The 21,940-nt window shown below is 44.0% G+C and overlaps 1 protein-coding gene and 1 long non-coding RNA gene across 2 annotated transcripts in view; one reads left to right on the top strand and one right to left on the bottom strand.

The window, feature by feature from the left end:
• Window positions 1-21,940, bottom strand: part of CSMD1 (CUB and Sushi multiple domains 1) — a 2,474,714-nt gene that overhangs the window by 795,422 nt on the left and 1,657,352 nt on the right. Inside the window, exons 12-13 of the mRNA XM_019520340.1 lie at window positions 8,905-8,918; window positions 3,072-3,175 (exon numbers count right to left, since the gene is read on the bottom strand). Coding sequence (XP_019375885.1) covers window positions 3,072-3,175; window positions 8,905-8,918 — 118 coding nt within the window. The remainder of the gene's footprint in view (window positions 1-3,071; window positions 3,176-8,904; window positions 8,919-21,940) is intronic.
• The window catches only part of LOC109300015, a 20,244-nt gene continuing 9,977 nt past the window's right edge, over window positions 11,674-21,940 (top strand). Inside the window, exons 1-2 of the long non-coding RNA XR_002098093.1 lie at window positions 11,674-11,826; window positions 14,843-14,846. This is a non-coding gene — a long non-coding RNA (uncharacterized LOC109300015). The remainder of the gene's footprint in view (window positions 11,827-14,842; window positions 14,847-21,940) is intronic.

Genomic DNA, 21,940 nt, shown 5'->3' with positions numbered 1-21,940 from the left:
CCCTCTACCCCAACGAAACAAAACCAAAAAAAAAAAACCCCCCCCAAAAATTATAAATGAACAAACAACAAAAACAAATTAAACCAAAAAAAGAAGCAATTATTAAATAACACAGAGAATAGAGACAAGAATCTTAAGGATGATAAAAATGAGGAAACAAACGAGCAAGAAAAAAGAACTAAAAACCAAAGCAACTGGTAAGGAAATCATGTGAGAAAGAATTAACTGTTGTTTTAGAGCATTAGTATGAAAAGGAGGGGCATGAAGTGAGGAAGTCTGCAGTATGCTCAGCATCCCATGATGGCTAATAATAAAAGAATAGCACAGCCTCCTAGGGTGTTTGTATACATGATGTGGTTTTAGTCCTTATGGTTGCATTCTATGCCCCCCAAATTGAAATGGTGAGTTTTTAATTGAAACAATGGGTTTTATGTTTTCATCATTGAAGGCAGAAGCAGTGAGGGGCCCAATCCTTTTTATTTTTTTTGGTGGAGCCTGCCCACCTTTCCCACAGCCAGGGGGCATTAATGTGTGCCATTAATCTGTCAGCTCACTCGCCATCTATAGGAGAGGTGGGCAGGCTCCATAGAGAAAAAGGATCAGGCCCCTCACTGCTTTTGCCTTCAGCAGGTTCCTGCACCTGGCAGGATACCTGGGGCTGCCTGGGAATGGGCTGGCTTGCCCCTGGGTCAGTGCAGAGAGGTGGCACAAGGGTGGCTGGGTGTGCTGGCAGCCAGGGAGGGTGACAGGCAGGGCCATCCCTCAGGGGTCGTGAATCAGGGTGACTGCCCTAGGCCCCATGCTTTGGGGGCCCCATGGAGCAGGACAGAGCAGTGGCAGTGCAGAGTTGTGCCGAGTGATGCCTCTGCATCCAGCTGCTCACCAATGGCGGCGGCAGCTTCTTTAGGTCCAGGGCCCATGGGATTGGAGCGGGGGCGGGGCCATTCATGGGCTGTTTTGCCCTTGGCCCCACACCCTATTTGGGTCAGTTCTGGTGACAGGGATGGTACATGGTGAACTGGAAGCTTTGGCAGGCTTGGGGAAGTTAGTAGCCCAGCCAGGTGGCCCAGTGCCTCATGTACAATCCAGGCTACCTTCTCCAGCCACCAGCAGACCCAGCCACCCTCCTGCTGCTTCCCTGCACTGTTCCAGGGGCAAGCCAACCCATTAGTGGGTGGCCCCAGGTGTCCTGCTCGCGGCAGGAGCCTGCTGAAGGCAGGAGCAGCGAGGGGCCCAATCCTTTTTTTCTGCAGAGTCTGCCCACTTCTCTCACAGCCAGGGAGGTGATCTGACCAATGGCTGCAATGTTTCAAGTTGCAACATTTCAAACTATATTACAATAGGATGCATTTTAGTTTGCAACAATGTGTATAGTACTTGAACAGTGCTTGAGTATTGACGACAAAATGTCTAGTACTAATTCAGTTATTAATTGGTCCTAGCAAGTAAAACTGTCTCCATGTGTCTTCCATATTAAGGTAATTCTAGTTTGCGGCCAGTCGGCAGAAGATTCCCAGGATACTTTTGAGGTCAGGGTACCTCACATCCCACTCTTTTCTGCCATGTCTCCATGATAAAAGAGGAAAATAAAGGATGCCAGGGTGGGAGACTAATTGTATGAATGATCCTTGGTGATACCTTAATATAGCAAGAGCTCTGCCAACCCCTATACCCTCTCCTGATCCACTGGGTGGTAACTCATTGTCCATATAACATTAGAAAAAGTCCACAGGATCCTTTTGTTAGGCTTGTACCTTTAACATAAATCAAAACAAACTTAGTCCTGGTTAATCCTCACCGGGACTCTGAAAGTGAAAACATTTTTTATCTAAACAGTTTATTAGCCTAGGTGCAGATATCTGAGCTTTATCCTTGTTCTATTTTCTGGGAGGATTCCCACCTCCTTCAGTCCAATGGAAATAATGAACAAAATAAAAATACCTGTCTGTATATCTCAGTATTTACAGTACCTCCGTCTTGGCCCTCCTCACAGGGCTAGCTGACTGGAGTGTTGGATTTCATTCTTGCTATTCTGTCACAGATATGTCTCTCTCTGTGGCAAATCTGCAGCTAGCTTCAAGCAGCACTGCTGCTTGTGCTTCTTTGCTTCTCTCAGGACTTTCTGCTCTCTCGCTGTCGGGGTGAGGAACTTCTGGTTCTTGTCTCTGCCCCTGAGTCTGCTCTGAGTCCTTCTTTATACTGGAGCTCACCTTCCTTCCCCCTCCCCTCTAGAAGCACTGGGAGAAGAAAGGTTCCTTTGTAGCCCTATGTATCCCAGGTGATGGGACAGCTGCAGGGAAGCACCCTTCAAACCCTGGTTTCTTCCTCTCTGCCCCAGGTATTCCTGCTCTTCCCTTACACAATACAAACTCATTTAAGATTCCCAAAACTTGCATACGTGTAATGTGTGACATTAAACCACACAAAGGGAAATGTCCATCATGTGTACTTTGTAACATTGTCACATGTACACATGCCCCTAAACATTAACTCATGGATTAGTCTCCTCCAATGCTAAGCAGCAGATATCATGTCTCTCCAAATCACAGTCCCTTTGCAATGATCCTGCTTAAACAGTGGACCTCAAATGTGGACAATAATTAAGGTCCAAACTGGTTCAGCATTTACTGTTTAGCTATTGACATATTTTACTATAATGTGCTTTGTGACTCTTCTGTAGGATCTTATATATACAATGTCTGCATGCACCCAATATTCATTCAATGGCAAAAGTGTATAAGTATTAGCATTTTGACACAAAAGGATCTTGTTTTATCCCAGTGAATTAATGTTTATGTTTCCTGGACTTTTTATTTGTTTGCCTGTTTGTTTGTTTTTAGTACATTAAAAGCTTATTTACTTTTAATTGCTTTTTCAAATTCTCTTTGTCCCCCCTATGCCCTACTTCCTAAGCATCTGCGAAGTATAAAGCTTAGGACTTTGAGACCCAATAAGGGTACTTTATAGCAAGACATAATCCTTAATCACTTATTTAAATATGTATGTAATACAGAAAAGCCCTTTGAATGGCAGTAAATTTCTATATTAAAATATTTAACTCATGTACTTACACATACAATACTGTCCTGGTATCCCCAACTTTCCCAGCATCCCCTACAGTTAGGGTATCGTATCCTCTTTCTAACTCAAATTCTTCAAAAGCAAGCTTGATGACCTGTTTGAATGAAAGGGTGCATATTAATTATTTTAAAATATTCTGCAAATTATGTTATTTGTAATATGACTAACAATTGATTCAGCTACTTTGCATCAGATAGTGAAACATTGACTTCAGTAATTACTTAATTGTAGCAAAATCTAAAGAAAAATAAATGCAGGATAAAGGTTTCCATATTTTTTCATACCAAAGATAAATCTTTGCCGTAACACAATAAGGATAGTTACCACAAAAGGCACAGGCATCTCTGATAGTTAAAAAAATAATACTTTAAAGAATACTTCTCTTTCTGAGTTGTTATGGTTGTTTATTATTGATTATAATATAAATTAATTTTGTGGCATTGAAAATGTACAAGATAGCAAACAAAGGCAATATAAAGTACAGAGAGAAAAAATATTACATTCTAATATGAAAATCTCAGAAATACTACATTCAATATTTTCTGTTTGGGAGGAAATGCACAATAAAAGGTGAGGGTATGCAACATATTAATATCCACTTGATGAGAGAAAGGGAAGGAAGGAATAGCTCTTAATTACACATAAAACTGACTACATAAATTGTAGTAATGCTCAGAATTCAATATGAAAATGTTGATAAATTACCTCATAAAGAAAGAAGTAAAAATATGAAATTGTTTCCTCTAGAAATGTTTGCATATTTATTTGTTCTCTATTGAAATTATAGCTCTTATATGATCAGTCATATATCAGATATGGAAAATTTCTTTTCAGAAAGCAAGTTTTCTGAAGATAGTGTCCCTCAATAAAGGATTATTACTGATGCTGATTAGCTATACTAGGACAGTTTCTGATCCAATATTTTCATTAAAAGTTAGTTTCTTTTTCCAACCGTGTTTTGACCAGATCCTGGCTGACAGCTGAAATGCTGGTGCACTCAATATCCTGAGGCTAGAGACAGAAATTGTCAAATGAGGATGTGTGTCAGGATACATCCCAGCACGGCTGATCCACTTCATTAGACAAAACACATGTCCTCTGTTATCCCACCATTGATCTCATGGGACAATAGGCAACATGTTCCCCATTTCCTGAGATGCACCCCTAGCAAACTCTGGGGTTCCTGGAGATTGTTGGGGATACATATTTACAAGAGGGGAAAGCAGGGACACACCGGTACAATATGTGGTCCCACTGGTAATTGGTGGCCCCAGCCCCAGGAACATGCATAACACTGGAGTGCCTTGCTTTCCCCACTTCCAGAAATGCACCCCTGGAATATCTGGGATGCATCTCTGTAACTGGGGAAAATTTTGGTTCTTCTTTTGCAATGATGCATCCTCAGCAATCTCCAGGGTGAATTTCTGGAAGGGGGAACCACAACTTTCCCCACTTACAGAGATGTGTCCCAGAGAGTGCTGTGCAGAAAGCTGGGCAGCGCTCCCTGGGCTTGAGGGGCCTAATCCTACGCAGGAATTTCCAAGATGCACAGGACCAGGCCTCTTAAGCACCTGAGTGCCATCCCTGGGCAGCAGGAGAGTGTGGGAAGTTCCAGACTGCCTGCCCTTTCCCGCCATAAAGCAAATAGACATCTGCCTCAACAAGACAACACAATATATTACTACCTTTTGATGGAACCACACTGTAATACAACAAAAGGCATGGACACTCATTTGCTGTTGTTTTGTGCTGCCATAAACATTTTTATGGCATGAGGGTCTATACATATTTTTCCCTAAAGAGTGTTAGTTATGGAATTCTAGCCAGGCAGCAAACCCCTAACTACTAAATGATCACACTATGCTTCTTCTCCTCATTTCTTCAGGATCACAATCAGAGGTGACTGGAATGGAGCTGTGTGCCTGCCTGGGAAAAGCACAACCTACTGCCTATTTCAGTAGCTGTGTCACATTACACATGGAATAGGATCCCTGACTGTGTATAAATGCCAAAAATCACCATTACTATTCATTTAAATGGATAAATAAGTTTAAAAGTTTCTTTGTTTAAAATAAAACTGTTTTAAAATACAGAACAAAACAACCAAATCTAAATCCCTGGCTAAATTAAAATATTATGGTGATTTATCACTCAAAATGACTAATAGGATTTGTTTAAAACTGGGTTAAAAATATGTTTCAGGACTAAAACCTTAAATATTGTTTTAAGATGAAGTGAATATTTACAGGTGCATTGCTAAGGAATTAAAAATAAGAAAGTTTATTTGAAATAAATATATCCTAACTTTAGGATGCTAGCAGGCATGGCTACTAAAAATAAATTATTATAGGACAAAAGCATATGCATATGTATTTTGATAATATGCCAGGGCTCCAGTTCAGTGATCTCATGCATATTATATGGGTCCTTTGTAGCCTGTATCTGTAAACCTGCTATACACAGAGATAAATTGTACTTCACTAGTACTTCACTGTATTGTGTTTCAATAACTATTAGCATTATAGCCAGTATGATGAAGGTTGAATAATACATGTTCTCACCTGTTCTTTGCTGCACCCTGTAATGTCCCTAAGTTATAACAATGATTAACATTCAAAAAATTCCTCTCTGAGTCAAGAACAATCAAGCCAAGGACCAACATGAAAACTATGCAGAAACATAAAAGTACAGCTGTTCTTCCTGACAATAAAAGACTAGCTTTTCATGTAAATCAATCATTTTGAAATGCCATAAAGGAAAATTGTATCTGTTTGTTTATGAAGAAAAAGGTTACTGAATATATACTTAGATAATGTTGCAATGAATAATTTAAATATGCTAAAATTTGTTACACTCATTGTTTTATTTACATTCTAATGTAAAAAAAATATGAACATTTGTTGAATAAAATGAATTACACAAAAGTAATAGAGTTTAATTCATAATGAAAAGCTTGAAAGTTTGGCTGAGGTTAACCATGTAAATTAGAATCATATATATAGATTATCTGCAAGAAATTGGATAAAGTTTCCTCTAAGTTGATTGATGGGGAAAAGTATTTTGTACTTCATCCCTTTCTAGAATTTGATCAAATTTAAACAATCCATTTTTTCCTGAATATTATTTCTTCTATACTCATAACATTTATAATCATGCCTGTGGTCAGAAGATTGCTGATTGAGTGGATGTAAAGCATAAGAAAAAACTTTAGCTGTGGCATATATGATGCACACGAGATTCCTCTCTCAGTCCATTTATTGTCAAATGGCTAGCACACCACTGATCCTATAGTTGCTTGACTGATTTTATATTCGGAGACTCTGAATCGATTAGGAAATGATTCAGAAAAGATTTGGTGATTCAGAGATTTGAAGGGAAGTCTTTATGGGGAAACAGAAACTTAGAAGAGGGAGAAGGAGTAGGTGGGGGAGCAGGGGGGGAGAGGGAGCTGTGGGGAAAGAACTGACATCTCTAGCTGGCCAGTGACTGTGACTTCTCTCTGACTGCCCTTCCAATCACAGTGTCTGGGGGGGAGGGACATAGAAACAGCATAAAAGCCTTTGTCTGAAGGCTTGCTGTATCTTTTGTGAGCTGGTTCTGAGTGAGCAACAGCATCAGAAAGGTACTGGACTGCCTGGCTTGCTTCCTAGTAAGTCAGTCACCTGCTCTTTTTTGTTCTTAGAAAGGATTGGATAGGATATAGCTTAGCTTAGCTCAGTTTAGCTTATTTTAGTTTAGCTTATAATCTCTCTACTTAATACTTATCCAATTCATTTCTTTTGATTTATATTTGTTCTCTCTCTCTCTTTTTTTTTTTTTTTTTGCAATACTTTTAAAAAAGAAAGCTCAGTGTTTTCCTTGGCAGCATGATCCATCACTGTACAGGGAAGCACGCATTCCACACACTCACACAGATCATAGAAGAAGTCAGATATTCATAGACAAAGAAGAGATTTAGAATCAGATTATATATCGTTATTAGTTATTAATATTATTATAGTTAGTTTACATACAGACTACAGACAACACAGAAGTCAGATAGAGATTCAGATTGAAACTAACACAGAACTCAGGGTCTTAGGAGATATATTATTTTAGATACACATTACAACACAGAAGAAGAAGAGGAAGTAGAGTAGTAGTCACATATTCACATTAAGAGCACTTCACAGAAGAAGACACCACATATAGTTATTAATAATCAAAGCAGAGACCAGTGCACACACACAACACAAAGGGAATAAAACACACAACAGAGTCATACTTCACATTCATAATTCATAGTAAATAAATACATCACAGCAGAGAAGAAGACAGACAGCACACATTTTTTACATAGTTCTTAATACTTCTTACTAAATCAAAGAATCAAAGAAGAGTCCAGTGCACACATGCAACATAGAGCGCGCGTGCAACACAGAGGGAATAAAGCACACAACACAAAAGGAGTGACACACACACACTTTTTGCAGCACAGGAAAGATCAATATGAAGCATGCTGGAAAGGCAGGTGCCAGGTCTTCTGGCAGGAGAGGGAGACAGGGTAGGGGGAGAGCTAGAGTTACAAGTTTCCCCCCACCCCCAAACATAGATGCATCCTCTTTCCAAGCAACCATGAAGCTTCTGCTGCCAGTGGAAGCAAGGGGGTGGGACTAGTACCTGTACTTGATGTCCCTGCACCTACACCTCCTCCCTAATTCCCAAAATAGGCACCAGCAGCAGAATCACTGTCTCCTCCACCCCAGTGTCATCTCCCAGCATGAGCCTCCCACTGCCAGAGGAGAAGCTGGAGCTGAAACCAGGGGACCTGAGCACCCTGGCACAAGCAATTCTGGGGACCGAGGGGGAATCAGAGTCTGTGCTCCACAACCCTCAGAGTTCCTCTAGACCCACGTCTCCTCCAGAAAGCAGCACCTCGGATGAGGTTGAGGTTGTGGAGGGAAGTGGCTCAGCTGAGGCAGCTCCTCCTGCTGTTGTACCTCAGCCTGCTGAGGAGGGGGGTAAGGCAGCATCCCCACCTTTATCTCAGAAGTGGGCAAGTAGCATAGTGTGGGAGCATTTTGAGCTGGCAGATGATCCCAGGTTTGCTATCTGCTAGCACTGCCAAAGGCAGATCAGCCGGGACAAGGAGGTGAAACACTTCACCACCATGGCAACGCTGCTGCATCTCAGGAGACAGTACCCCCTTGCTGTTCTCCCTGCTTCGCCTGGCACCAGTATGAGCGTGCTCAATGAAAAGTCCGCCGCTCACTCCAAAGCAGCCATCCTCCCAAAGCAGAGGCATGCCACCCTGGAGCAGTGGAGAAAAGCTGCAGTCAGAGCAGGGCACATTCCCAAGGCAAGCAAGATCACCCAGAGCACTGGGGAGATGCTTGCTCTGGATATCCAGCCCTTCTCCCTAGTTGAGCGGCCAGGGTTCAGGTGGCTCATGGCACTTGTGACCCCCATCTGACCAAGTGCCCGCGTGCATAACTTTGAGCAGCACAGTAGTGCCCTCCCTGTATGAGGCATGCAGGGAGTACTAGAGGGAGGAGCTGCACAAAGCAGGACCACAGGTAGCCTTGCACTTGACCTCAGACATCTGGAGCAGCCAGAGTTGTGATCATGCCTACCTCTCCCTCACAGGGCACTGGTGCAATTAGTTAGGCCATCAGTGGGATCTTCTCCAAGCCAAAGTGCTGGATAAGTCCCACATGGCAGGGGAGATCGTGGGGGCTATGAATTGCACAGTGCAGGGGTGGATCATTGGGCAGGCTGAGCTCACCTGCGGGTTCGTGGTCACTGACAATGGGGCCAATGGTCAAGGATGTCCATGATGCCAACTTTGTTGGCATCCACTGTGTGGCATATAGGCTGTACCTTATAGTCAGGAATGCCTTAGAGGGGGGACAGGGCTGCCAGTGATGGCACTGCCACCACTACCACTGCAAGCCAGCTGATTTCAAAATGCAGGAAAGTGGTAGGCTACTTCCACTGCAGCATCAAGTGGGGCAAGAAGCTGTGACAGAAACAGGCAGACCTGAACATCCTGTAGCACAAAATCATGCAGGATGTGGAGACTCAGTGGAACTCCACATACCTGATGCTCAATAGGCTGGTGGAGCAACAGAAGGCCATCCACGAGATGGCCTTGCTTGGGGAGATGGGGATCAGCAGCCCCCTGAACAGAGCTAGAGTGGGGAACCATCTTCCAGATCTTAGTGGTCCTCAAGCCCTTCCTCAAGGCCACCAAGACCCTTAGTGCTGGCGATGTCCTCCTTAGCAAGGTGATCCCCATAGTGAGGGAACTTGAGAACCAAATGGAGAAGTTCCAGGGGATCAATGCTCCTGGCTGATCCCTGGCTCCCAGAACCCCCTTAATGCCTACCACTGAGGTTCTGGGCCCTAGCACCTCTGGTGCCTCCTGGCTAGTCCCTGGTTCCCAGAACCCCCCTGCACCTATCTCCTTGACAGCTGGCAGGTTTCATCGCTCAAGCAAGGTCTGACAGGACTGCAGTAGTTTTTTTCACCCCCCTGTGCCCTAAGACAGACAGTTGGCAGGCTTCATGGCCACAGCAGGGCCTAGCATCAAGGCCTGCAGTAGTTTCCCCCCTATCCCTGTGCCCCAAGACAGACACAGTTGCACAAGCACCCAGGTCATGAGTTTTGCCTGTTAGCAGCCAGAGGTGCAGGGTCCCAGAACACCACTGTGCCTATCTTCTTGACAGCTGGCAGGATTTATGGCTGCAGCAGGGCCTAGCAGGCCTGCAGTTTTCACCCTCCTGTGCCTTAACACACACAGTGTCATTTATGTTATGGGTTTTGCTTGTCAACAGTTTGAGGTTCAGTTTCCCAAAAAACCCTGAACCTATCTCATTAAAACTTGGCAGACTTTGTGGTCTCACCAGGGGCTACCAATCCTGAAGTTTTCACCCTGCTGTGACTTAACACACACACGTGACATCAGTTTTTCTTGACAGCAGCTTGAGGTCCAGTTTCCCAGAAATCCCTATACCTATCTCCTTGAAACTTGGCAAGCTTTGTGGCTTCAGCAAGAGCTATGACCCCTTCGGTTTTCACCCTCCTGTGGCTTAACACACACACGTGACATGAGTGTTACTTTTAGAACTTTAAGGTGAAGTTTCCCAGAAACTGCAGATATCTCCTTGAAACTTGGCAGGCTTCATGCCAAATTGCAGAGTCTACCATCCCTGTATGTTTCATCTATATCATCCAAATGACAACAAAGTTATAGCGATTTCATTGATTCCCCATTATACTCTATGGCCAAATCTCCGAATTTCTCCAAACCGGCTCCAAATCTTCCAAAGCTGATTCAGCCAAATCGAATCGGAAAAGTGATTCAAATCTCTGAATCAAATCATCGGCATCCGAATTGGCCAAATCTGAATCCTAAACTGAATTGAACAGTTTCCTATTCTCACAGGCTTAATATCTATTAGTTGTGTTGGAGGTGGAGCTCCCTTATAAGAAATTCAAAATGATTATTTATGATCTACTTATCTTAGGAATAGTGAATTCTGCATCTTTGCAGGGAGTTGGATTAGAGAGAACTTTGAGGTACTTATGACACTATAAACAGAAAAATATGGCCAGAAAACAAAACACAATCAGTCAAAAGTAACTTGATCAAAGGCAAGTGTGATCCCTGTCACAATTATATTTTCAAAAAAACCTGAATTATAGGTAGTTTTCCCTTTTCTTGGCCAAGTTCCATAGCATGGACTTCTGCCAGCATAGTTACATTGATCACGGGTGCGAAGAAATACAATCCATTACAGATATAGCTTTAGTGGCAGGTTGTGGGGAAAGCAGTGGTTGTAATATACCTTGACTTCATACCTTGATACTGTTTCTTATAGAATTCTTGCAAGCAAACTGAGGTATGGGTTGGATGAATGGACTGTAAGGTGATTAGAAAGCTGGCAAGATTGTCAGGCTCAATGGCTAAATGTCTAGCTGGCAGCCAGTATCAAGTGGAGTGCCCCAGGAGTCAGTCCTGTGGCCAACTTTGTTGAATATCTTCATTAACAATCTGGAAGATAGAATGGATTGCACCCTCAGTAAGTTTTCAGATGACCCCAAGCTGGGGGGGAAAGGGGGCATATAGTAAATACACTGGAGTGTAGGGCTAGGATTCACAGTGACTTAGACAAATTGGAGGATTGCCCCCCCCAAAAAAATCTCATGAGGTTCAACAAGGACAAGTGCAAGGTCCTGCAATTAGAAGAGAAGAATCCCATCCCCCATAGCTTGGGGACTGACTGGCTAAGCAGCAACTCTGCAGAAAAGGACCTGAGGGTTACAGTGAACAATAAGATGGAAATGAGTCATCAGTGTGCTCTTTTTGCTAAGAAGGCTAACAGAAATGGTTCAGGGGGCTGGGGCACATGACTTACGAAGAGAGACTGAAGGAACTGGGTTTATATAGTGTGCAGAAGAGAAGACTGATAGGGGATTTGATAGCAGCCTTTAACTAGCTGAAGCGTGGTTCCCAAGAGGATGGAGATAGACTGTTCTCAGTGGTGGCAGATAACAGAACAAGGAGCAATGATCTCAAGTTACAGCAGGGGAGGTTTAAATTGGATATTAGGAAAAACACTCTCACTAGGAGGGTGGTGAAGCACTGGAACAGGTTATCTAGAGAGGTGGTGGAAACTCCATCCTGGGAAGTTTTTAAGCCCTGGCTTGACAAAACCTGTGGCTGGAATGAACTAGTTAGGGCTGGTCCGGCTTTGAGCAGGGGTTGGTCTACATAACCTCCTGGAGTCACTTCCAACCCTAATTTTCTCTGATTCTAAGGTTCTAGTACTGACACAGTTGTAGGGGAACACAACACTTTTCCTGAAATATCTTGTTTCCCTTATGATGTTATTTTTATAATGATGATATAAAGCAGTTTTGTCATTATAACTGTGTCTACACTGAACATGCTTTGTCAATACAGCATCATGTTATTCCAGACTGTTAGAAGACTGCCTAAGTTTTCATCAGACAGACTCTTCCTCACTGGAGGAATATCATGAATATCCAAAAGAAAAACAAGTCAGGTTGCAGACTGGAATTTTCAAAAGTGCCTTTCTATTGTTGTTAATGTTTTAATGCTTAAAGCCATGTAGGTACTTTCAGGAGTTCTCACCCACTTTACATAGCAATAGCAAACCCAAAGCCGAAAGTAAAGTTTCATTTGTTTTAGTAAGTGGAAAAGAAAACTATATCTGAAATGTCCAAGCAGATTTCTAAAAGGAAAAATGCCCAAACCTTTAAATCTTCAAAATGAGGCATTAGAAACAAGTTGTATAAAACAGTCCAAGTTAAAATAGCATATATTCTGAAATAAATTAGAAGGTTTTTTTTGTGTGTGTATGAGAGTGTGCTAAGAGTATTGAAATACAAAGAACACTTCCTCTCCCAGATGCACCCCCTGTGTCAGGGAGCAGGGAATCCTCCTGCAAGTGATTCCTGTAACACACATCTGGAAGCATGAGACTCCCATAGGGGCTCCCCGCTCCGTGTTTTCAGATACAACTCTCATGCCAGGACATGGCAGGATGATATGCACACTGGCCTATACAACTTGACATAACTTCTTCCAAAAATGTCTTTCAGAATTCAACCACACGTCAGCAGTTTCTCACTCAATAACCAGAACAAAAAATTAGTTTCAAACAGCAAAATATATTTCATAAATAGTTTAGTCTATACAAGATTGTTGTATTTGACTATAACCACAAAATAGTACTGTGATATGATACTGTTACTAATGCAAGGAAGCAGGAACAGGACATAGGAAGAACGGTAAATATACACAAAGTAAAATATCAGTGTCTTACAGCAAGAAAGGCCTTTATTTAACCTCACAAAGATGACTCTGAAAAAATGTATTTATAATTTATACACATATTCACATATATGTGACAAGTTGTATAGACTCAAAGTAACAAGCATCCACTTAGCATCAAGCTCTTTTCCTCTCTTCCTTCAAATATAAGTGAAAATGATCATGAGGGCCACATAATCATCAAGGCTTTTTTCCATCTTTTACACAAATTGGAAAGTAATTATTATTGCCTTGTTAAGGACTGGAATTCCTGTTTTGGAGAATTAGCAGCCTTGTAGCATGGAAATCTACTCTGAGGCTTCAAACAGATGTACCTTTTGTGCCACCATGAACATTTTTTGATTCCTCCAAGAAGGAATACTCTACACTGATCCAGACCTGCAGGGAGTGAACCAAGAAAGCCAAGGCTGTGATGGAACTCCAACTGGCTAGAAATATCAAGAACAATAAAAAGTCCTTTTTTAGATATGTGGGGAGCCGGAGGAAAAGCAAGGGCAACATTGGGCCCCTGCTAAACCATAAGGGAGAACTGATGACCGACGCCCAGGAAAAAGGCAGATTACTAAATGGGTATTTTGTGTCAGTCTTTCACAAGTCCCATGGGATGCCCCTGCCCATTATGGGACAGGGACACCTAAGTGAGGGTGGTTCCTTGCCCTCCATCAATGCCGACTTCGTGAAGGAACACCTTGAGAGGCTGGACACCTTCAAGTCAGCCGGCCCTGACAACTTACACCCCAGAGTAGTCAAGGAGATGGCCTGCATCATAGCTCAGCCCCTGGTACAGATCTTCAAGAGCTCCTAGTGCTCTGGTGAAGTACACAATGATTGGAAGAAGGCCAGTGTGATGCCTATCTTCAAGAAAGGGAGGAAAGTGGATCCAGAAAACTACAGGCCCATCAGCCTGACCTCTATCCCAGGGAAGGTCTTAGAAAAGATTATCAAAGAAATCATTCTTATCGGACTGGCCAATGGCAACACCCTGAGGGATAGCCAGCACGGGTTTGTTGCAGGTAGGTCGTCCTTGACCAATCTCATTTCCTTTTATGACCAGGTGACCTATCACCTGGAGAAGGGGGAAGAGATTGGTGTCATATATCTTGACTTTAAAAAAGCCTTTGATCTGGTATTCCATGATCACCTTTTGGCAAAACTGGCCAACTGTGGCCTCAGATCCACCATGATCTGCTGGCTGGGGAATTGGCTCTGTGGTTGGACACAGAGGGTGGTCAATCATCATGGTGCTCTGTGACCAGTGGGGTCCCTCAAGGCTCTGTCCTTGGACCTATTTTGTTCAACCTCTTCATTAATGATGTGGACACTGGAGTCAGAAGTGGAATGGCCAAGTTTGCCAATGATACCAAACTCTGGGGTAAAACATCCACACCTGAATACAGGGGGGTAATCCAGGCTGACCTTGACAGATTCATGAAATGAGCGGACGAGAACCTGATGATGTTTAACACCAAAAAATGCAAGGTTCTACATCTTGGGAAGAAAATCCTGCAGCATGTCTATAGGCTCGGCAGTGCTATGCTGACTAGCACTATGGATAAGAGGGATTTTTGGGGTCAGGTTTGACCACAAGATAACCATGAGCCTTCAATGTGATGCTGCAGCTAGTAAAGCAAGCAAAATGCTAGCTTGCATCCATAGATGCTTCTCAAGCAAATCCCAGGATGTCCTTCTCCCATTGTACTCGGCCTTGGTGAGGCTGCAGCTGGAGTGCTGTGTCCAGTTTTGGGCTCCACAATTCAAAAAGGATGTGGAGAAGCTTGAGAGAGTCCAGAGGAGAGCCACACACATGATCAGAGGTCAGGAAAACAGACCTTATGATGAGAGGCTGAGAGCTATGGGACTCTTCAGCCTGGAAAAGCACAGGCTCGGGGGTGATCTGATGGCCATCTATAAGTTTATAAGGGGTGTTCACCAGGATCTGGAGGAATGTTTGTTCACCAAAGCACCCCAAGGGATGACAAGGTTGAATGGTTATAAACTCGTGCAAGACCATTTCAGGCTGGACATAAGGAAGAATTTCTTTCCTGTCCAAGCGCCCAAAGTCTGGAAGGGCCTGCTGCTGGAGGTGGTTCCATCACCTACTTTGAATGCCTTTAAGAGAAACCTGGATGTTTCTCTTGCTGGGATCCTATGAACCCAGCTGACTTCCTTCCCCTGGGGCAGGGGACTGAACTTGATAATCTTCTGAGGTCCCTTCCAGCCCTAATGTCCATGAAAAAAGTCTATGAAACGCTATAAAAATATGTAAAAGCATAGGTCATTGCTTATAAAAAATTATTAAACAAGGGAATAATAATGTTAGGCTAGTAAGAGCTTGTGAAGTTAGACATATGCTAGATGCTAATTCAGGAACATTTGCTCTTTCTTAAACAATAAAAATAATTCATTATAATTTTATCTTATTAAGGATAATGCAGATTATGTCTATGTGCATTTTTGTCCTCAGAAGGAACCTGATAGATCTGCAAAAGAAACACTGTAATCACAAGCATTAAAAAAATAATTGTTACTTATTTAAAAATGAAAGGTTCATGATACATACAGCAGCCTTCGTGACTTCTTGTTATACTAATGTAGCACATATTCTAAGGATAGATATTTTGCAAAGTAAAACAAAATGCAGAGAATTATTATTTTCCCATTTTGTTTCCCATAGGATTGCTCCTGGCTTAAGGCCAGCGCTGAGAATATTATGATACTTATCATTATTGTTATTTATATTAATACTAATCTCTGTTTGAAAGCCGGATCTGAGATGCACAACATAATGAATGCACAGTATTTACAGCAAAGAACTTACGACTGATTAATAGAAAGACAAAATCAAATCTAGCATTTGACCAAGAAGATAGTTCCGCCTTGGATATTATTATTTTCTTTTTAATCCTTTCATTTTTACATGAGTGCGAAATAGCATTCTTATTGATGTGAATTAGGGTTTCTGAGTTTCATGAAGGAAGTGAGTTGCCACAGCTATTTTAACAGCTGAGAAAATTATATCTACTTTTACAAAATCCTTAACTGTAAGATGCATCTTGGGAATAAGATAAATCATTTGAATAATTTGAAATCCTCTCCAATGTCAAAGATTCAAATGGCACTGATACAAATTACAGTTATAACTACAGTTCAGTATTAATGTACAGTCACTTTAGAGTATCACTTTGTGCAATAGTAACTACCAAGAAATACCTTATAGCTATGCCTTATGATATGATTAACTAACTTTTCATTTTCTAACTAATGGTTCTAAAGGTTTTTCATTTTTTGTTTCTCCCTATACTTGCAGCCAAATTCTAACCAAAGACAGGACTTTTCCTATCTCCGGTATCCCTGAACTCTCATTGATATTGCTACACCATCTGAACTTTGTCCGTCTTCAGTTCCAGACTTACAGTTCTTCAGAAGAAATATTTTCCCTGAAGAGGACAATGAGAACAATGTGTTGCAGGGGGTGCAGGGGGGCAGCATAGTTACTTCTCTCAGTTAAACCTGACAGTTGTCCTATTCTGTGCCTTGGGATGGAGAACCCTTCTGGTACATTTTAGAAAGGAGAAATTCATCCAGACATCACTCCAAAAACCTTACCCAAAAATAAACCATTAGTTTTACCAACAGGCACAAAGTCTTTCTAGGAGTCATTCATCAAGAAAGTTGTTTCTTTCTGGTCTCTAACAGAATGTAAACTGCAGTACAGATCAACAGGAGACATACATAAAACCTGTTCCCTAGGTCTTTGCATAGTGAAGAATTTAATTTCATAGCCTGCCATTTCCCAGCTACTGTTGATGTCACCATATGTAGGTGATATGCCTCATTTCCAAAAAACAATGTTCCTCTTACCACCTAATAATGATTTGAAATTGAGTATATTCAATAAGTTCACCTGAGTGAAGACAAATGCTACTAATAAAAAAAAGATGAGAGGTATATTAAGACAGTTCCAAAATCATAGCTTACCTGTGTTTACCTGTGGATAAATTTTAAGATAAACAAAACATTTTGTTCACATTTTGATGGATGAGGAAATGGGAGTCAACAGGGCAACTAAACAGAAGTCTTCACAGAAGAGGGGATATTCAAAGAGGGCTGAACACAGAGAAGATACCTCCAAGGTGAGGTGAAGAAGAGAGGTACAAATCTACTAATGTAATCACCAAATTTGATAGGTTAATATATTAACTGAATCTGAGATCATGTCTTTACTCAAAGATCAAGTGAAGGATTTACAAGTCACCCAGAGATAAAGCCTTTGGGGACCATAAACCAAAAGCCTGAATGCTGAAGTCGGCTGAATTCACAAATGAGCTCTAATGGCCAGAAGCTAAATTTTGAAAAATTGAACAGAAATAAAATTCAAATTTTTAAGTGTGGGTAATTAACCACTAGAAGGGCTTGTTTGAAACTGTGGTGGATTCTCCCTGAACTGAAGGCTATACGTTAAGTATAGACATCTACTGACAATTATATTTAATCCAGAAGTTATAAGCTTAATATGGAAGTTACTGAGTGTAATTCTTTGGCCTGTGTGAAGCAGGTCAATCATCATTCAGATCTTAAGATCTCTGAACAAGATTACTTGAACTTCTGAATACTATTGCAAGAGAACTATTAAAAACCTGACATGGGCAGGAAGTGGGGGGAGGAGAAGAATTTGTCTTGGAAAGAAATGGTAGGAAGAGATATATTTTTCTATGGGAGTGATGGGACATAACAAGCAGAGTTGCCCACTAGGGCAAACCCTGCAAGAGATGGGGATGGGGCATGGGTTGTGAGGACCACAGGTTTTGACAGAAGGAGAAGGAACAGACTCTGAGAACAGGGGTAGGGGGCACAGGATCTGAGAGAAGGGGTAGTGCAGATGGGTTCAGAGAGTGGAGTAGGGGTTCTGAGAGTAGGCACAAAGAGACTGGGATCTGAGAGACTGGGTTGGAAAGGGGGCACTCCAGGTTCAGAGGTAGCACTCTTACCCATATCAAAACTCAACAATCCCAGCTGAGCTGCTGCTGTAGGCATATATGCTCTGCCCACCTCTTGTGGTTGCTCTTAAAGCAGCAGCAGCTGGGGACACTTGGAGTTTCTAAAAGGAATGCTGGGTAGGGACTCTGCAGATGTGGGGGGCAATTCCGGCACCCCTCATAACTTGGTGCCCAGACTGCATGGCCCTTTTTTCCACCCCTAGTTATGCTCATAGGGAATGACAGGAAAGGAGAAGCTAATCCTTTCCTACCTCCAACAGCCCTATTTTTAACAATTAAAAAAACTAATTGCAAAAATAAATCTTTGTAACACATGGGTCAGAGTACTATGATACTATCAGCATAATCTTACTCTTAAGGATAACTTATAAAGCACTGCTGTGACAGAAGAAGATGGCCTGAGTCCTAAAAAGGGCTATAGGAAAATATAGGTTATTAGTAATATACATTACCAGATATAAGTAACAGTCTACAAGTCTACACACAGCCTTAGGTGTGTTTAACTTTGTGCTGTCAAGAGTAGAACAACAAAGCTACTGTTTCTGTGAAGGGGTTTCATTTTTTACAGCCATCTATTCACTGTATAATTTAAAATCTATGATTCATAGAATCACAGAAAATAAGGGTAGGAAGGGACCTCAGGCAATCATCTAGTCTAACCCACTGCTCAAAGCAGGACCATCACAACTAGATCATGCCAGGCAGGGCTTTGTTGAGCTGAGACTTAAAAACCTCCAAGGATGGAGATTCCACCACATCTCTAGGAAACTTGTTCCAGTACTTCACCACCTTCCTAGTGTGAGGGTTTTTCCCATTATCCCACTTAAACCTCTCCTTGTTTTTTCCCCTGGTACCACTGAGAACAGTCTAGCTCCATCCTCTTTGGAACCACCCATCAGGCAGTTAAAGGTTGCTATCAAATCCCACCTCAGTCTGCTCTTCACCAGACTAAATAAGCCCAGTTGCCTCAGCTTCTCCTCATAAGTCATGTGACCTGATCCCTAACCATCTTCTATGACCTCTACTGGACTCTCTCTAACTTGTCCCCATCCTTTCTGTAGTGGGGGGCCCAAAACTGGACACAATACTCTAGATGTAGCTTCAACAGTGCAGAATAGAGGGGAATCATTACATCTCTCGATCTGCTGGCAACACCCTTATTAATAAAGCTCAGGATGCTGTTAGCCATCTTGGCAACAAGAGCACACTGTTGACTCTTATCCAACTTCTTGTCCACTGTAAACCCCAGGTCCTTTTATGCAGAGCTGCTGCTTAGCCAGCTGATCCCAAGTCTGTACTGGTGCATGCAACTCTTCTGTCCTGAGTACAGGACTCTGTACTTGTCCTTGTTGAACCTCATGAGATTTCTCTTGGGTCCAATCCTCCAATTTCTCTAGGTCACACTGAATCCTAGCCCTACACTGCAGTATATCTACTACTCCCCCCAACCTAGTGTCATCCACAAACCTGATGAGGATGCACTCCATTTCATGTGCTCAGGATTGCAGAGGAACTGTTAGGAAGGCCAAGGTGAAGAGGGAACTGGGACAAGCAACCTGAATCAAGGATAACAAGAAATCCTTTTTTAAATACATAGCGGGTAAAAAGAAGGTTCCAGGTAACATGGGGCCTCTGCAGGACACGTTTGGAAATCTGGTGGTCTCTGCAGATGACAACACTAACATATTTAACAATTGCTTTGCCTCCACTTTTCTGAGCAGGGACCAGGTCATCCCCCTCACTGGGATCTCCGATGGTCCCAAGAGAGGTGCAGCAAGGCCCAGGGTCAGTGAGGGCCTAGTCAGGGAACTTCTGGTGGGACTAGATGTGTTCAAATCAGCAGGTCCTGAAGATCTCCACCCCAGAGTGCTGAGGGAATTAGCAGAGGTCATTGCAGGACCCCTGGCACAGCTTTACGAGCACTCATGGTGCTCTGGTGAGGTGCCAGAGGACTGGAAAAAAGCCAGTGTGGTCCCCATTTTCAAAAAAGGGAGGAAGGAGGACCCAGGAAATTATGGGCTTGTTAGTCTTACGTTGGTCCTGGAAAAGCTCTTTGAGAAAATTATCCAGGTGCACATCTGTGAGGGGCAAGAAAGGGAGTATTTTCTTAGGGGCAAGCAACGTGGGTTCATTAGAGGCAGGTCCTGTCAGACCAACCTGGTGGCCTTCTACAACCAAGTCACAAAATCCTTGGATGCAGGTGTTGCGGTGAACATAGTCTTTCTGAAGTCTGGGAAGGCCTTTGACTTTGCCTCTCACCCCATTCTCATTAAAAAATTAAGAGATTGTGGTGCCAATGCCTACACAGTCAGATGGGTTGCACACTGGCTGGAGGGCTGCATCCAGAGAGTGGTGGTGGACGGGTCTGTGGCAGGACGCCCTTAGGGGTGCCGTGATCTCCCCTAGCGCCCCCTGGCTACCGTGTCTAGCTGGTGTCCAAATGCACTCTCACCAATCTCACCTGCCACGTCTTTGAACTTTTAAGTGTTTAGGGGAAGCTGCCTTTTCTTTCTATGCTGACACGGTGCCTACCTTGCTACGCCAGGACTGGCCTGGTTGTCTGCCAAAGTTCCTTCCGTAGAGGGTCTCCTCAATACCCGTGCTCCCTCTTTCCCGGGGCCTGCTCCTCAATGCGTGCCCCCTCTCCCAGGGCCTGCTCTTTTGTGCTCATGGACTCCTTGTCCTCACCGGGCTTCTAACTGGGCTCGCCCCCTTTCGGGGCTTCCCCCTTCCAAGCAGCGCCCCACTGGGGCCTACCTCTCAAATGTCTCGTGGCTACCCACACTTGCGCCCATGCCCCTCGATCCTCGCCCGACTCGGGCCGCTACTCGCACTTCCAGCACTCCTCGCGTTTCGCACGCTCGGGGCTCAGGCGGCCTCAGCCTTACCTGGCCCCAGACCCCTTGCAGGGTTATACGCCCAACTTGGGCCTTGCTTGCACTTCCCGTGCCTCGCCCGGGCCTAGTCTCGCACTTCCTGCACGCCCTTGCCCGCGCTCAGGCCTAGTCTCGCATTTCTCATGCTTGGGGATCAGGCGGCCTCAGCCTTACCTGGCCCCAGACCCCTTGCAGGGTTATACGCCCAACTTGGGCCTTGCTTGCACTTCCCGTGCCTCGCCCGGGCCTAGTCTCGCACTTCCTGCACGCCCTTGCCCGCGCTCAGGCCTAGTCTCGCGTTTCTCATGCTTGGGGATCAGGCGGCCTCAGCCTTACCTGGCCCCAGACCCCTTCTAGGGTCGTATACCCGACTCAGGCTTCTCACAGTTGGGGCTCAGGCGGCCTTAGCCTTACCTGGCCCCAGACCCCTTCTAGGGTTGTATGCCCAACTCGGGCTTCTCACAGTTGGGGCTCATGCGGCCTTAGCCTTACCTGGCCCCCCAGACCCGCCTTCTTGGGCCTATGCCCCACTGGGGCCTACTCGTGCTTCTCGCGCCCTCACGCTTTTCATGCCCTTGCCCACTGGGCCTACTCACGCTTCTCGTGCTGCACTTCTTGCACCCTCGCGCCCACGCCCACTGGGCCTACAGTGCTTCTCGCACCCTCGCGCTTCTCGTGCCACACTTCTTGCGCCCTTGCCCACTGGGCCTCTTGCCTGTGCTCTCGTAGCCCGCACCACAGTCTCTTCCCCGTGCCCGCACAGCCTGCACCAGGCTCCTACTCACACTTGTCACGCCGACTACAACGCCCTCCCTGGCGCTCAGAGCACCCCCACCTTACTGGGGCTCCTACTGAGGCCTCCTCCACCCCTACAGCCTCGCCCGGTCCTCCGGTTTAGTAACAATAATTAAACTCCCAAAACACAACTTCCAAGCACAACAGAAAACTCCCCCTCCGGGGTCCCAACATAAGTTCCAGGCAAACCTGGCTCCCTCACTCACGGATCTCCTTCTCTGGGTTCCCTCCACCCAGTACTACCAAGCAGCCGCTCTCCAGCCACCAGGCTTCTCTAAGGTACTGCTCAGCTCTGCTTTGGTCTGCTTTAGCAGAGCTCCTGCTTCTGAGGCCACCAGAGGGGAACTGAC

The sequence above is a fragment of the Gavialis gangeticus genome, unplaced genomic scaffold, assembly GCF_001723915.1.
Source record: "Gavialis gangeticus isolate Ggan-Ray unplaced genomic scaffold, GavGan_comp1, whole genome shotgun sequence".
Taxonomy (NCBI): Eukaryota; Metazoa; Chordata; order Crocodylia; family Gavialidae; genus Gavialis; species Gavialis gangeticus.
Note: the sequence above shows the minus strand (reverse complement) of the source record. Positions and strands in the feature narration are given on the sequence as shown.